The sequence below is a fragment of the Equus caballus genome, chromosome 1, assembly GCF_041296265.1.
Source record: "Equus caballus isolate H_3958 breed thoroughbred chromosome 1, TB-T2T, whole genome shotgun sequence".
In the NCBI taxonomy this organism is placed as follows: Eukaryota; Metazoa; Chordata; class Mammalia; order Perissodactyla; family Equidae; genus Equus; species Equus caballus.
In genome coordinates this window covers 53,639,736-53,654,426 of record NC_091684.1, presented here as the reverse complement: position 1 = coordinate 53,654,426, position 14,691 = coordinate 53,639,736, and the positions used below count along the sequence as shown (strand labels likewise).

Below are 14,691 nucleotides of genomic sequence, written 5' to 3'. Positions count from 1 at the left end.
TCATATTTCCTTTCTTATATAACTTTTGTTTTCTTCCAGAGTTAACAATTATTATTTTGTTTTTTTTTTACAAATATATCCACACAAAGAACAATTCTTTTTTTTTTTTTTTTAAAGATTGGCACCTGAGCTAATATCTGTTGCCAATCTTCTTCTTCTTTTTTTCTCCTGAAAGCCCCTCAGTACATACTTGTATATCCATCCTAATTATAGATTCTTCTAGCTCCTCTATTTGGGACACTGCCTTATCATGGCTTGTTGAGTGTTGCTAGGTCTGCACCCAGGATCTGAACCGGTGAACCCCGGGTCCCTGAAGTGGAGCGTGCAAACTTAACCACTGGGCAGTGGGGCTGGCACCTCCCTTTGTTCTTATTCATTTGCTTAGTCATCCTGTGCTCTCCCTCTTCACACTGGCTCAAGTACATTTTTCATTGGTGCTCAGGGCAAATGTGCAGTTCCATCATAGTGCCTGCTGTCTACAGTCAATGTTTCTTCTGATTGGTCACAGCATGGGCAGATTGGTTTAAGTATCATCTCTGCATGGTATTAAACCTATTAGATATTCTCATCTCCATACTTTTCCCGGAGACACCTGTCCTGGCAACCTTCACTCATCACATCCAATTTTGGCCAATTGTACTCTGAACTTGCTGTCAGAGCTCATTCTGGGAATTCCTGTCACCTCCCTTCTGTGTTGGATACTCTGTTTCCTGGATCTCCTGGGTTTCCTTTATCATGGATTATTCCCTAAGTATGGCAGAGTATATCTACTCTGACAAAAAATGCACAGGAAGTAAATTTTGTGACTTTGCATGCCTAAAATAGAAAAAAATAAAAGATTTGTTCTAAGCTCACACATGACTGAGAGCTTGACCATTTCAAGCTCTTCTGTCTTCAAGCTTCCATTGTTACTATATAGAAATTTAATGTCATTCTGATTCTTGATCATTTGGATGTGACATACTTTTTATTTTTAGAATCTTTAAGAAGTCTCTCCTTATCTCTGGTGTTTTGAAATATTCCAGTGACCTTGCTTAGAGTCAGTCTTTCTTTCATTGGCTGTGCTGGGTACTGTGTGGGTCCCCTCAACCTGGAGACTCATGTCCTTCAGTTCTGGGAAATATCATTGTATTATTTCTTCGATAATTGCATCTGTTCTCTCTTGGTAGAATTCCTAATTGTTGAATGTTGAAACTCCCGAATGATCTCTTTTAGTAGATATGGAAATCAGGAATGTATTTTCATTAAGCAAGAAATAAAAAGTAAATAAACTCCTCAAATAGAAAATAGTCCTTAAATAAGATGTAAATTTTGCTATTTTAGTATTTGTTCATATCTATACCAATAAAAGAAAAAGCCTTTAAAAGCCAAATAACAGGTAAACTATACTACATTAAAGTACTCATAATTAATCATCATTAACAATACGGTTGTCTTATGTTTCCAGTACTACATAGTTAGTAAGTCTCCACTTATTCCTCAATGCAAGACTTATAGCTATATAATTTAAATACAATTTTGATTTTTAATCTTGTTGATCATATTATTGTACTTGAGCCAAAGATCATTCTGAAAAGTGAAGGCTCATTCTGGGAATTTCATTTGACATTTTACATCCCTTGCTGTTGCTATTATATAAAATCACCACTTAATTAGAATATTTATTTCCATAGCATTGTTGTTTCAGTTCAAGATGACTAAGTTGAAAAAGCCTAACTCAAGAGCTAGAATACTATTCAATCTCAATTTTACTTAATAGCAACAAACTCAAATTTTCACTTGAAGTGAGACAGAGAAAGGTGATATTAATGCTTATCAGGCTCTTACTATATTTTGGCAAGCATTGTGTTTTTATATGTGCTCTCACTGATAAGTATAACATCCCCATTTTATACATGAAACAACTAAGGAACACAGAAGTTAAGTAAATCACTGACAGTTATTTAGAAAGTCACACTCAGCACTTTTTGAATCTGAAGCCTGTTTTCTTTCCATATGCTACACACCAAAATCAATTATGCTATGGTATTTAAAATAAACCACACTAATTACTACATGCAAAGAAATCCAAAAGCCATAACACAAGTTTTCACAGAAGGCATTCATTTGATAACTTGGCTTGCAAAACACAACACATGACATTAGTAACTGGCTAAGTAAAATCTCAAGTTTTAAGAATAGAATTTTTTCATGCCTTATTTTGAATAATCAGTTACCTCAAACTGGTCGAAGTAGGGGTGCAGAAGTGAGCCAGAAATCCTACCAAGATATTGCCAGAGAGAGAGAGTACCAAAGACAGAGAAAGAAAGAACGGCATCTTTACTAAAGGCGATTCATGCAAAACTACTTTAAGGTTATAAAGTAGGAAAATTATGACAAAATGACATTTTCAGGTATGCTTTATTAATTAACTAGCTCTGATTTTGTGATCAATTATGAGCTTCAAAATATTGAGTAGTTATAGAAAATGTGTGTTAAAATGTTTTTCAAATTATCTGTCTTTCCAGTATCACAAAAATAAACAGAAAACAAAATTCTGCCAAAATTTTATAACGATCTGAAATAAAAAGCCACCCTACTTTTATCCATTGACTTAACGTGACCTTGGATGAAAAATGTAAATAAAAAATTACCTTTACAGCTGCGGTGACAGCAGCAGTAGCTGCTAAATTTAATCCTTGCCGCCCAAAGTTTACCATAGTCTCATAGCCTCGTTCCTTTGCTTGTACAATATAATCATCAATCTCCTGGGAAGAAAAACCCCAAACCCATAGATATTAATTTCATTTAAAAATAGTGCCAAGAAGCCAGACTAGGACTTACCCCCATAATATAATACTCTCACTAATTTTATAGCATAAACCATGTAATGGCGTACATTTCTAACAAATGATTTGTGGAAATAATTTATATATCTTACCCTTTCCTTTGAAGAAAGAAGTGGATGAAGGAATTTTCTATATATTAAACTTGCTCCTTTGGTATAGGGAGAGAGCAGCCATATGACAAAAGCAATCTTAAGCTCATAGTACAGGGGGAACCTAACAAGAAAAAAATCGAAAAAACCATGGTGAAAATAAACTACAAACAATGAGGAAATCACAAGAAAGCTTTTTAGAAAGTTCAGTCACTGTGTTAAGTTTTCACCTTTAAAAGTGAGTGATCAGGGAAACATCTACGGTTGAATCTACAAATTAACCTCAGTAGCTATAGATCAGTTAATAAAAGAGCGACCTGATCCCAAAGAGATTCACACCTTCCAGTACAAGATGCCTCCATTTAGGCAAGCATGGGCAAGCTGCCAGCTGACTGCAGCAGTTCAGAGAGGGCATGAATAGCATTTAACCAGGGCAGCCGTGTACACTCACCCTGTCTGCAGAGCCCAACTACCACCTGACCCACCTCTGAGCATCAGGACTCAACTTGATATGCTCCAAGTACTCAATGTTACCTCAAACACATATCGCCTTCTCTTTCTCAGAACTCCCGGAAAACTTCCCCTCCACTGTCATTTGGCCAGAATTGCAGCATTGTGCAGACCTACATTGTTTATGTCAAGGGGAATGGGATTACCACTGCAACAGACTGGGAATTAGGGTTATACACCCATGTCCTTTCCATGTGACTCTGCAGGGCCCTGTAGGCCAAGTACACTTCCTAAAGCAATGATTGTGGGTTTAGCCATGGAACCTGCTTTGGCTAACAGAGTGTGAGTGTGATCTGTGTCACATGCCAACAGAAGCTTTAAATGCCCTCACTCCAACACCTCCAACCTCTTGCTTTAAACTTTAGCTTTGTGCCATGAGAACAGCTTGCTTCCTCAGCCATGGTTCTGAAACAAGAAGACATTTAAAACTGAGCTGAGCCCAGCAAAGCTGCAGCCAATCATTTGCCCTCAAGTAGCTTGAGCAATAAATAAATGTTTTTTTTTTTTGAACCCTCTGTGCTTTTACGGTTGTTCATTGTTACAGCAAAAGTTAACTAATACATCATGAGGGGACTAGCATCTTGTGGTCCATGAAGTATTAGGGATACATGATAAATGAACAAATCTGGGTTCTTCTGATGAGGCACATGGGTTGGGGGCAGTAAGGAATGACTGCTGTGTAGTCAACAAAGGGTCTCTGCCACAGTGCAACTATAGAGGACTTCCTGGACTTTCATTGTTAGTGGTAAACTTTTTCTACATTGTTCACTGTTTTTTTTCTGCCCCTTTTTTTTTTTTTTTTTTGTGAGGAAGATTGGCCTTGAGGTAACATCTGTTGCCAGTCTTCCTCTTTTTGCTTTAGGAAGATGGTCACTGAGCTAACAGCTGTGCCAATCTTCCTCTATTTTATGTGAGATGCTGCCACAGCGTGGCTTGATGAGTGGTGCTAGGTCCACACCCTGGATCCGAAACAGCAAACCCCAGGCCACCGAAGCAGAGTGCGCGAACTTAACCACTACACCACCAGGTGGCCCCTATATTGTTCACTTTTTAATAATGTATATATGTGACATTTGCAATAGGAAAAAATGAGAAATCTTCAAAGAGACCTTTGAAACTTAAGACACCTGGCATGGTTTGGAATCTGTGTTCTGCCACTTAACAAACAAACAAGCAACCCTCCCCAACACCCCTAAACCAAAAACTTAACAGGTAAATGAATGAGCTTTGGGACAGAGGAAGGAAAACTTACATTTCAAATCAGAAGAGAAAGATGGGTGCAGATACAGAGAAGTTCATAAATAAGGGCAGGTTGTTAAGAACATTTAAGTCTGATGACTTCTATTTTTTTCTAGCAATCCAATGTGACCTAATGTGCTGTGAGAATATGATGAGAACAGCAAAGTCAGAAAGACAGTTTAAGGAGAGAACAGCAAATGTCTGAAACAGATACAGGAGGGAATGGAAGTAAAGGGAATGGGGAAGTTCAAATTGATACCTATATGAGCAGCTGACTGGTTTTATCGGCTGCATTTAGTACCACAGGTAAAGAAGTAAAGAAGGGCTAATCTAGGCTGAAGGTTTGTGCAGCAAGGGCAACTGAAGATACTGGCAAATAGTAAGTTTAAAGACTTTGAGAGGAGGGCTTCTTGAAGTGACGGCAAAGTTTAGATGAAAAAGCACCACTGAAACAGAGGACAAGGAGGTTCAAGTTGTTCCATTAAGTACTGTTCCTCAGTAAAATGTTAAATACTTGAGGATATAAAGATGCTTGAATTTAATGTTGTCTCAGCTATTTGGAATAGAGGGGCTAAGGAGCTGGTGGTGAGTGGGCGTCCCCATGGATGTCGACGTCATATGGTCTGAATGTTTGTAGATGAGAGTTTTAAGGGTGGGGAGGGAGTGCTAAAACCAGATGCTGTGGGCTTCAAAAGAGGAGTTGTTTAGGACGTGATAAGGAAGAATAGCCTGAAGTCATCAGTGTGGAAAAAGGACAAATGACAGCCAAGTGTCTCTACTGCAAGATACTGGGAGGTGTGTGGGAGGTGGGCAGGGAGTGGCACATGGGGAGAAGAATGAGCTGCCTTTCTCTGAGGGGGCCTCTAAGGAAAGTGATGTTCTTATGGGGAAACCAGATGAAGAAAATGAGGCATTGGGTAAGTAGGTAACTAGATCAAATTCACTTAGTTAACAGTAAGAACAGGAGAAGAACTCAGGACACATGATAATGAGTCTATAGAATCTATAGTCTGGCCCTTTCTCAATACCAGAACTTACCAAGCAACTGTCTGATCTGCTACTGTTTCAATCACAGTATAGAGAGCAAAAACAATCCAGTACATCATCCATCGAACCTGGAAATAATAAAAATCCTTATGAAATAATACTAAAATTATATGCAACTCTGAATAATTATATATATGTCATATACATTTCTAGATACCTGGTATGTTGGATCAAACGCAGAAGGTGATGGTTTAATTCTCAACAGGTTTTATGTCTAAGTTCCTCACATCATTACATCGATAGTCTTGGGATACAAGAATCAAAGAATAACAAATCTCCAGGTCTGATACAATGTAATGTAGGAATCCGAATGAAAGAATTGGAAAAATAGGATATATTTTTCTTTTTTTAAAACAAAATATTTTATTTTTCCCTTTTTCTCTCCAAAGCCCCCTGGTACATAGTTGCGTATTTTTTTCAGGTGTGGGTCCTCCCAGTTGTGGCATGTGGAATGTCCCCTCAGCATGGCTTGATGCGCAGTGCCATGTCCTCACCCAGGATCCGAAGCAGCAAAACCCTAGGTCACCGAAGTGGAGTGTGAACTTAACCACTTGGCCACGGGGCCAGCCCTGGATCTATTTTCCTTAACTGGAGAATTCTTTAACAGATTTTTTTTTTTTTGAGGAAGATTAGCCCTTGGCTAACATCTGCTGTCGATCTTCTTCTTTTTGCTGAGGAAGACTGGCCCTGAGCTAACATCCGTGCCCATCTTCCTCCACTTTATATGTGGGACGCCTACTACAGCATGGCTTGCCAAGTGGTCTGCACCCGGGATCCAAACCAGCGAACCCTGGGCCACCGAAGCAGAATGTGCACACTTAACTGCTGCGCCACCAGGCCAGCCTTAACAGATCTTATTCTTATCTGCACGCTTCTTTATGAAGCCTATTTGCTATTTATTTGTTATAGAAATAATATAATGTAAAATATGACCACATTTAATCTTTATTAGTCTTTTAAATTTTGCATTCCTTATTTCTCAATATATAGAAACTGTTCAGAAACCAAAGAACATTTCTGGGTTTGTTACATCCATAGGGCTAGTCACCCAGCTGGAAAGTCTAAGGTTAGTGTTTTTTCCTCTTTCCCTGCATATAAGCCTGTAATGTCTCACACATCCTTTTCTTTCTACTCAAATACTATGATGGTTGCTACAAGAGACCAAATGTTTGTGCCCCCCCCCCCCCGCCCCGTCCCCCAAATCAAATTCATCTGTTGAAATCCTAACCCCAAATGTGTACTAGGAGGTGGGGCCTTTGGGAGGTGATGAGATCATGAGGGTGGAGCCCTCATGAATGGGATTAGTGTTCTTCTAATAAGGCCCCCAGAGAGCTCTCTCGCCCCTTCCACCATGTGAGGACACAGTGAGAAGATGGCTGTCCAGAAACCAGGAAGTAGGTCCCCACCTGCCATTGGGTCTGCCGGCACCTTGATCTTGGACTTAACCAGACTCCAGAACTGTGAGAAATAAATTTCTGTTGTTTATAAACCACCCAGTCTATGTATTTTTGTTACAGTAGTCTAAGTGGACTAAGACAGTAGTGCAGGACGTTTTTACCTCTTACCTGGAACAGAGCAACCTGACTGGTTCCTGAGACTCTGGTGTCAATTTGTACCAGTCCTTTCCACAGAATGCTGCCAGATTAATTTTTCTTGAACTCATTCCTCCAAATTTATACCCTTCCACCTATCAGAGTATATAGACTCTCTTATTTCTCAAGTAGGCTGGACTTTCATTTAGGATTAAAATCTCTCCTCTTCTGCTCAATACTATAATAGCTAATACACAAAACCATGCCAACTATGGGCTAGGGACCCTTCCAAGTGCACAACATGTATTAATTCATTTACTCCCCACAACAACATTACAAGGTAGGAAACATAATTATTTCCACTACAGATATGGAAAAAGTGGCACAGAGAGGTAAAATGACTTGCTCAAGGTCATTTAGCCAGAATTTTAATCCAGGCTGCCTGACACTGGAATTGGTGCTATGAGCCAATTATACCATGTGGAGAAAGAAATTGTAAGGAACTGCTGAACGTGAGGTCCAAGAATAACCACTACTTCCCTCGTTCTCGTCCCAGTGAGATGACAAAAAAAATTTAGGGTACACAAATAGCTCGAAAACTGACCTATTTAGTTTTAAATACAGATGCCTGTTTGGATATTCCAGAGACAACAGGAAACTACAATTCAAGTAGATTTTACGGTTTTCTGTTTTCATGGACAAACATTAAAAATAGCTATGAATAACTTTTGAAGCAATGTATTGTAAAATACGAATAATACCAATTTACTCTAATTCATAGAGACTCCTGAAAGCTTAAAAAATCTGCCCAAAGCAAATAATAGGGCATATTATCTATATTTGAAATGAGAAAATTGATTTATAAGATTATCATCTCAAATTTTTAAAAAAGGCCAGAAGTTCTCTTCAGGTTTTCACTTTTCATGAGTTCTCTTAAATCCTTCTCTGCTGCCAATTTCAAGCTTTTGTCCAAGTATGGGGATATTCTTCCAGGGTTAAAATCCTATGTATATTTTCTCCCCACCCCTCCCTTTTAAAGGAAAGTGATGCTCTCATGAGTTCATTCACTTAGCCTTTCCAAATCCAAACACTAATTTAGTACTTGCATCTCTCTACTGTGTTCACAACACAGGTTATCTTTTACCCTGTTTGACTATAAGCCTCCCCCCAAAAAGAAATTAAGAAAAAAGACTGTAAACAGAATGATGAGCTTTTATAGAGCTAGAAGGGACGTCGGAGGTGACCAAACTTTTAAAAACTGTACAACCCTTTACTGGAAAAAACTATAAAACAATTACAAGAGACACTGCTCTGAGTGGGCCTCCCATTCTGCCCACCATAGGACTCCTGAGGAGACGCCAAGAAACCCTAGTGCTCCATGAGGCAGAGTTTGAAAACAAATACTGCCGTAAACTCCTCCCATTTTATTGAGGGCCAAAATAAGTAAGTTGTGTGAGCTGGGAAATGGCTGAAGGAGGTACAGTCCACCTCGAAGCCTGTGTTCAGGGCAGTTTTTCAAAGAAGTGGCTGCCTTCAGACCCATCTTTTCTGTTCTCTCTCCCTCTCCTGTACTCAGCACAGGGATTTCAGTGTAAACATTGTCACCTTCTTTCCCAGGAAAGTGGAGGCTTAAATTGTCTCTCTCATAGAAAGTTTAGGAAACTTTCAGAAAAGTAAAATTATTTAAGTCAATGCTTGTTATTTTTCATTATTTCACAGCCATCATTACGGTTGTGACCTTCCAAATGGATAACAACTATAAATAATACTGCACAAAACGTCATAATTTACCTGGTAATACAGTCGAGTAGAGGTGAAAGGGACTGCCGTTTCGTGGACTAGTTCTCGAATGGATTAGAGCTGCTACATGCCCCATAGATTCCAAAAGCACTCTCGCTTCAGTAAAGTCAAGTGCTTATTCGGTTATTAATAACTCAATTAATATTAATATATAAATTAATTTATATTAAGCGTTAATTTAAACAATTATAATTTATATTAATTTAAACTAATTTGAAATCCCACAAAATAAATAAGTGCTTTAAAATATATGTTTCTCTCTAAAAAAACAAAACATTGTTTAGGTTGTGAAAATATTTAATAATGTCAAAAACAAAAAAAGGAGAAGAAGGCGGCCAGGACTTTTTAGTTAAAAAACAACAAACCACACCAATCATTACGGTATTCCTGGACACTTTCCTGGAATATTGGCTACAATTTTATATAAGCAATACTCCCTGGTTTTAACGAATAAATTATTTGACAATCTCCTCTCTTAAACTTATGGAGTTTTCATTCTCGTTACCAGAAATATAGACCTTTAATATAAAGAAGTCTAGGCAATAATTAAATGAATTCAATAAGCACGTGTTATTCATGGGAGCAACCACAAAGAAAGTTAACCTTGAAAAGATATTGCTTTCCTTTTTCTATTAATGGATTTGTTTGTGATTTTATACCAAATGATTACTCAGCAAAGCTTTTATTTAAACTATACCTCAAGGCTGCTCACCCTCCAGTTTAAGGTTTTGCCCAAAGGAAATAACAGAAAGAAGGTCAAAAAAAAAAAAAAAAAAAAGAAAAGAGCAAGTCACAAAATTATAACTATAATTAAACATGTGAAAATAAAATAATCTTTACATCAACAGAAAACATCAAAACAAAATGCAATACTAAAACAAAAAATTCACAGGAAAACAATCACAATGATAATCTTATGAATGCATATAACCAAATCTAATAGAAATAAGTGCCATTAAAATGTTATGCAAATAAAAGTAAGTTTACAGGTAACTTTATAAATCACAATCCACCTTTTAAGTTGCTGGGAAAAAAGGTTACTGGCATCATCTTTATTTGGTAAAAATTATGTTCTTATGAAAGTGGGAACAAATAGTATTTCTTTTCAGTTCAGAAACAATTGGTAAATTCAACAAACTGTTGTTTAGATCTCTTCATGAGAACAATGAGTAACAAGAAAGCTGTACCCAACTTTTCCCTAAATGTCTCTTTGATCCCAGGGAATTGCATTATCCAACAAGGTGAAGCTTATACTTATAAGCACTAAGATGGATACAAACATCCTACTTTTGATTAATCCTCTATATGAAACATAATTTAGACACCTCTTAATGATGCAGCCGGCATCATTACATATAACACTCATTGATACAACTGTAGCAAACCCTACCTACTTCATGTCGTGGCAACAGAAACATGAAGCTTCTGTCCTCAAGGATTTAACATTTTGTTTGGGAGAAAAACGAGTGAATAACTGATAAAAAACAAATGTTCTGCTGTTTTTACTATATTTGATGCACTAGCTCCCAGTGTGAGTCAAGATTGCAAGAATCTGAAGAAAGCTTACTAAAGGGACTATTTATAAAGTTGTGGGCAGGGTTCAGGAAAACCAATAAAGGGTAGTGGCACACCCTTGAGCTAGCAACAGCAGGACCTGGCATTTCTCCTAGGTGTGAAGGAGGGAGGAGAGGGAAAGGTTTCCTGGAATCAGAGAGGATAACTGTAGGGGAGAGCTGTAGCCTCAGGTAGACAGGCACCGATAACTCGGTGGTGGCAAGGGGGAAGTGGAGGGAACAGTACTCTGACGTCATGCTCATTCTGCCATCTGATCTGCAGGAGCCTCTCAGGAGCCAAACCCAAAGGGAAGCCAGAGATGACATAGTCTGTATTGATCAGTCTCCTGGGCCATAAACAAGGCGGAGAAATGTGGACTGTGGAGGGGAAACTCCACTGGAGGGGCAGATGGAAGTTCCCAGCACAGCCCGTCAGCTCTTTGAACCACAGCCAGAATCGAAGTCATTTCTCACCACATCCACACATAGCTTCCCAGCCCAGATGACGATATCTCCTGTCTGGATTATTCCAATAGCAATAGCATTCTAACTGACCACCTAGGTTTTGTGAATCTACTCTGCATATAGCAGTCAGTTTTATTTTTTCCTGAGGAAGATTAGCCCTGAGCTAACATCCATGCCCATCTTCCTCTACTTTATATGTGGGATGCCCACCACAGCATGGTGTGCCACGTGGTGCCATGTCTGCACCTGGGATCAAACCGGCGAACCCCGGGCCACCCAAGTGGAATGTGTGCACTTAACCGCTGCACCACCGGGCGGCCCCAGCAGTCAGTTCTCTCTCTCTTTTTTTTTTTTGTTGATGCATTTTTTTATTTGAAAGTGTAAATGTTTATGATATTTTTTTTATTGAGTTAATGATAGGTTACAATCTTGTGAAATTTCAGTTGTACATTAATGTTTGTCAGTCATGTTGTAGGTGCACCACTTCACCCTTTGTGCCCAGCCCCCACCCCACCTTTCCCCTGGTATCCACTAAACTGTTCTTAGTCCATAATTTTAAATTCCTCATATGAGTGGAGTCATACACAGATTATCCTTCTCTCGCTGGCTTATTTCACTTAACATAAGTCCCTCAAGGTCCATCCATGTTATTGCAAATGGAATGATTTTGTTCTGTTTTACAGCTGAGTAGTATTCCATTGTATATATGTACCACATCTTCTTTATCCATTCGTCCCCAGCAGTCAGTTCTTAAAACAGAAGCCAAATCATGTCATTCCTCTGCTCAAACCCCTCTGATGGCCCCCATCAGAATTCTTACCGAGAAGGCCCTGTGGATCTGGCACTGCCTACCTCTCTGGCCTCATCTGCTGCTCCTCCTCCTTCTCTGTTCTGCTCCAGTCACACGGGCCCTTTTACTGTCCCTTGTGTTCTAATACGCTCCTGCCTCAGGGCCTCATACATGCTGTTTCCTTGCCTGAAATGCTCTTCCCCTAGTTATCCAGGTGGACAGCTTTCTCACTTGCTTCAGGCCTCTGCTCAAATATTTATCGAGAGGCCTTTCCTGACCACCTTGTTTAAAACATCAACGTCCTCCTAACTCCCTTATCCTGACTTATTTTTCTCTTTAGCACATATCATGCACCATAGACACATCTAACAAATACTTATTTTTTTTTTCTGCCTTTCCTGACTGGAATGTAAACTCCGAGAGGACAAAGAATTTTATTTTGTTCACTGCTGAATCCCTGTGCCTGTCACAGAAGCTGCTCAATAAATATATGTTGGTGAATTGTTGAATGAATAGGGGCTGCAGAGCTTAGTGTGCTCCTTTTCATAAGCAATGCAAAAAGCCAGACAGTAGATAGGAAGTAAAGACATGATGAGAAATTATAAATTACTCTTTTAAGAGATCTGGTTTAAAAAGAAAAAAAGGAGAGGGAGAATAAAAAATAGCATGAGGCAAAACAAAAGCATGTTTACATCCTCAAGGATCAAACATTTTACTGGGGATAATGACATTCAATTTATGAGAAAGCAGGAATACTTAATAGAACAATATCCTGGATGAAACAGACAAGAACAGATTAGAAAGAAGAGTGGGCTCAAGAAAGAAGCTGGGATACATCTTCCTCTGTCACAGGAGGAAAGGAAGAAAAGACTGGCTGTGTAGGGAAGAGGGTTGAAGCGGTTCATAGTTGAGAATGTCTACTTTTTACTCTGCCGTGGGAGGGCAGGTCATCATTTAAGGCTGGGGATAGGTGAGAAGGACAGTGGATTTGAGAAGAAGAGTAAAGTTTTAGAAAAGTTATGTATATGGATGGGAAAGGGACTTGCCTGGGGTAGAGATGGAATAGATTATGTGACCAAGAATGCCCTCACCTGCTCTGGCTGCAATGAAAGGTGTAAGACAGTGAAACAAGAGAGGGATGCACGTGACAGCTTGCTGTCCATAAGAAGGCCTAATAACAGAGGTGTACCTGGGGAGTGGCCCAGCTGAGGCCGGTGCTTCTCAGCCCCTCTTTGATGGTAGGTGGGACCACATGACCAGTTCTCACCAACAGAAAGCTGAGGCTTTTCGGAAGTGGGTGTGTCTCCCCACAGGCTCTTCCCCCTTCTGCTGGCTGGGAGGGCAGGAAGCAGAGCAACCTTGGAACCTTGGAACCTTGTTGAAGATGGGCAGAGCCCCAGTTCTTAAACGGTTGCTTGAGAGTTCCTTGATGAAATGAACACTAACCTGGACTGCTATGTGAAAGAGAAATATATTTCTATATTTCTTCAGCCATTGCATTTTTGTTGCATATTATAATTATAGCAGCTTAGCTTACCCTAATATGAAAGGTTTTACTCTAATCTCTGTAGAGATTGAGAGAACAAGGCCATAGAGGCAATGGTTCCAGAATTAGGTAGGCATTGATCATAGTGCTATTGGCTGCCATCTGTGGCATGGCTAATGCCTGGTTGGTGGTGACCAATGACCTGGAAATGGAGAAGAGGACTACTATTTTAAGAAACTCCGGTTAAGATACCCTCAGGGGATTCTCAGACATATTTAGGAAGAAATTGGAGGAAAGGAAAGACTGATGTTCTCATGTAGCAGATTGGGCCAGAGCCAGAAAAATATTATTTTAAATTACTGTTGTGACCCCTTGGCAAGTGTGGCTTCTGTGTGAATTTGTTAGTTATCATCTGTGTTGTCAGTATGTATTATACATGCCTTCAGTGGCAAGCCCCTTCTACTTTCAATAGGCCAAGAATTGAGATAAATAAGATTGTTAGAAATATGCATAAAGTTTACAGTAAACATATTCTGAGTGGTAGGTCAAGCTATACAAAGAATAAAGTGCATAAAAGTCCGTGGGAAGACTAAATGAAAAATGTTGTTTAATGGTCTATTTTGCTTACTTTGCTTTGTTTTTTTTCCCCCAAGGGCACCTAATGTCTGGTACGGTACTTGGCCCAAAACAGATGCTCAAAAATATTTATTAAAAGAACAAGTGACTTGTCTAACCTATAAGCAAAATTGTGATTTCCATTTTTCCTAATTATTTGGTAATAATTTTTTTTGAATTAGTCACAATGAAATGGCAATCATTTTTATCTTGGAACACTTTACCCACTATATTTTTCATGAGCAGAGAAATGTGATATTTTAATTTAAAATAAAATATTTATAAATAAAAGATCCCTCAAATGGAATCTTAAAATCATTTAAATATCAAAATGAATTTATTTCCAAGAAAATACACTCTTGTAATTAGGCAAGTTCTTTTGAAAAGTATGGAGTTATCTGTGATAGAAAACCATAGTATCTAAAATTACATTCTGGTTTATACAATGCATGGATCAGATTATTCTGCTTAACAAGCCAGCACTTGCTTTATTATTACGCAAAATCCACAAGGCTTTTATAAAGATTTAGCATTTCAGAAACCCAGACAGTCATGTGATGGTGTTTTAAGCTTTACTCCCTCAAAGGAATTAGAGGATATTTTAAGCCTGAGTGAACACTGTAAAATGAGTGTACTCATAGGCTAAATTTACTATCAAAAGTCCATGCTCCATTTAACAGGTATGCATTTACCTATTCCTGATGCCAAAAGAAAAGGAGGGCTCATTTCATGATTTT

The 14,691-nt window shown here is 38.8% G+C and overlaps 1 protein-coding gene across 3 annotated transcripts in view; it reads right to left on the bottom strand.

Annotated features, from left to right (window-relative positions):
- The window catches only part of REEP3 (receptor accessory protein 3), a 96,224-nt gene that overhangs the window by 20,653 nt on the left and 60,880 nt on the right, over nt 1–14,691 (bottom strand). For all 3 annotated transcript variants that reach the window (XM_023643849.2, XM_023643840.2, XM_070225739.1), the window contains 3 exons: nt 5,705–5,781; nt 2,921–3,041; nt 2,634–2,747 (listed from right to left, as the gene is read on the bottom strand). In XM_023643849.2, the coding sequence (XP_023499617.2) occupies nt 2,634–2,747; nt 2,921–3,041; nt 5,705–5,781 (312 nt within the window). The remainder of the gene's footprint in view (nt 1–2,633; nt 2,748–2,920; nt 3,042–5,704; nt 5,782–14,691) is intronic.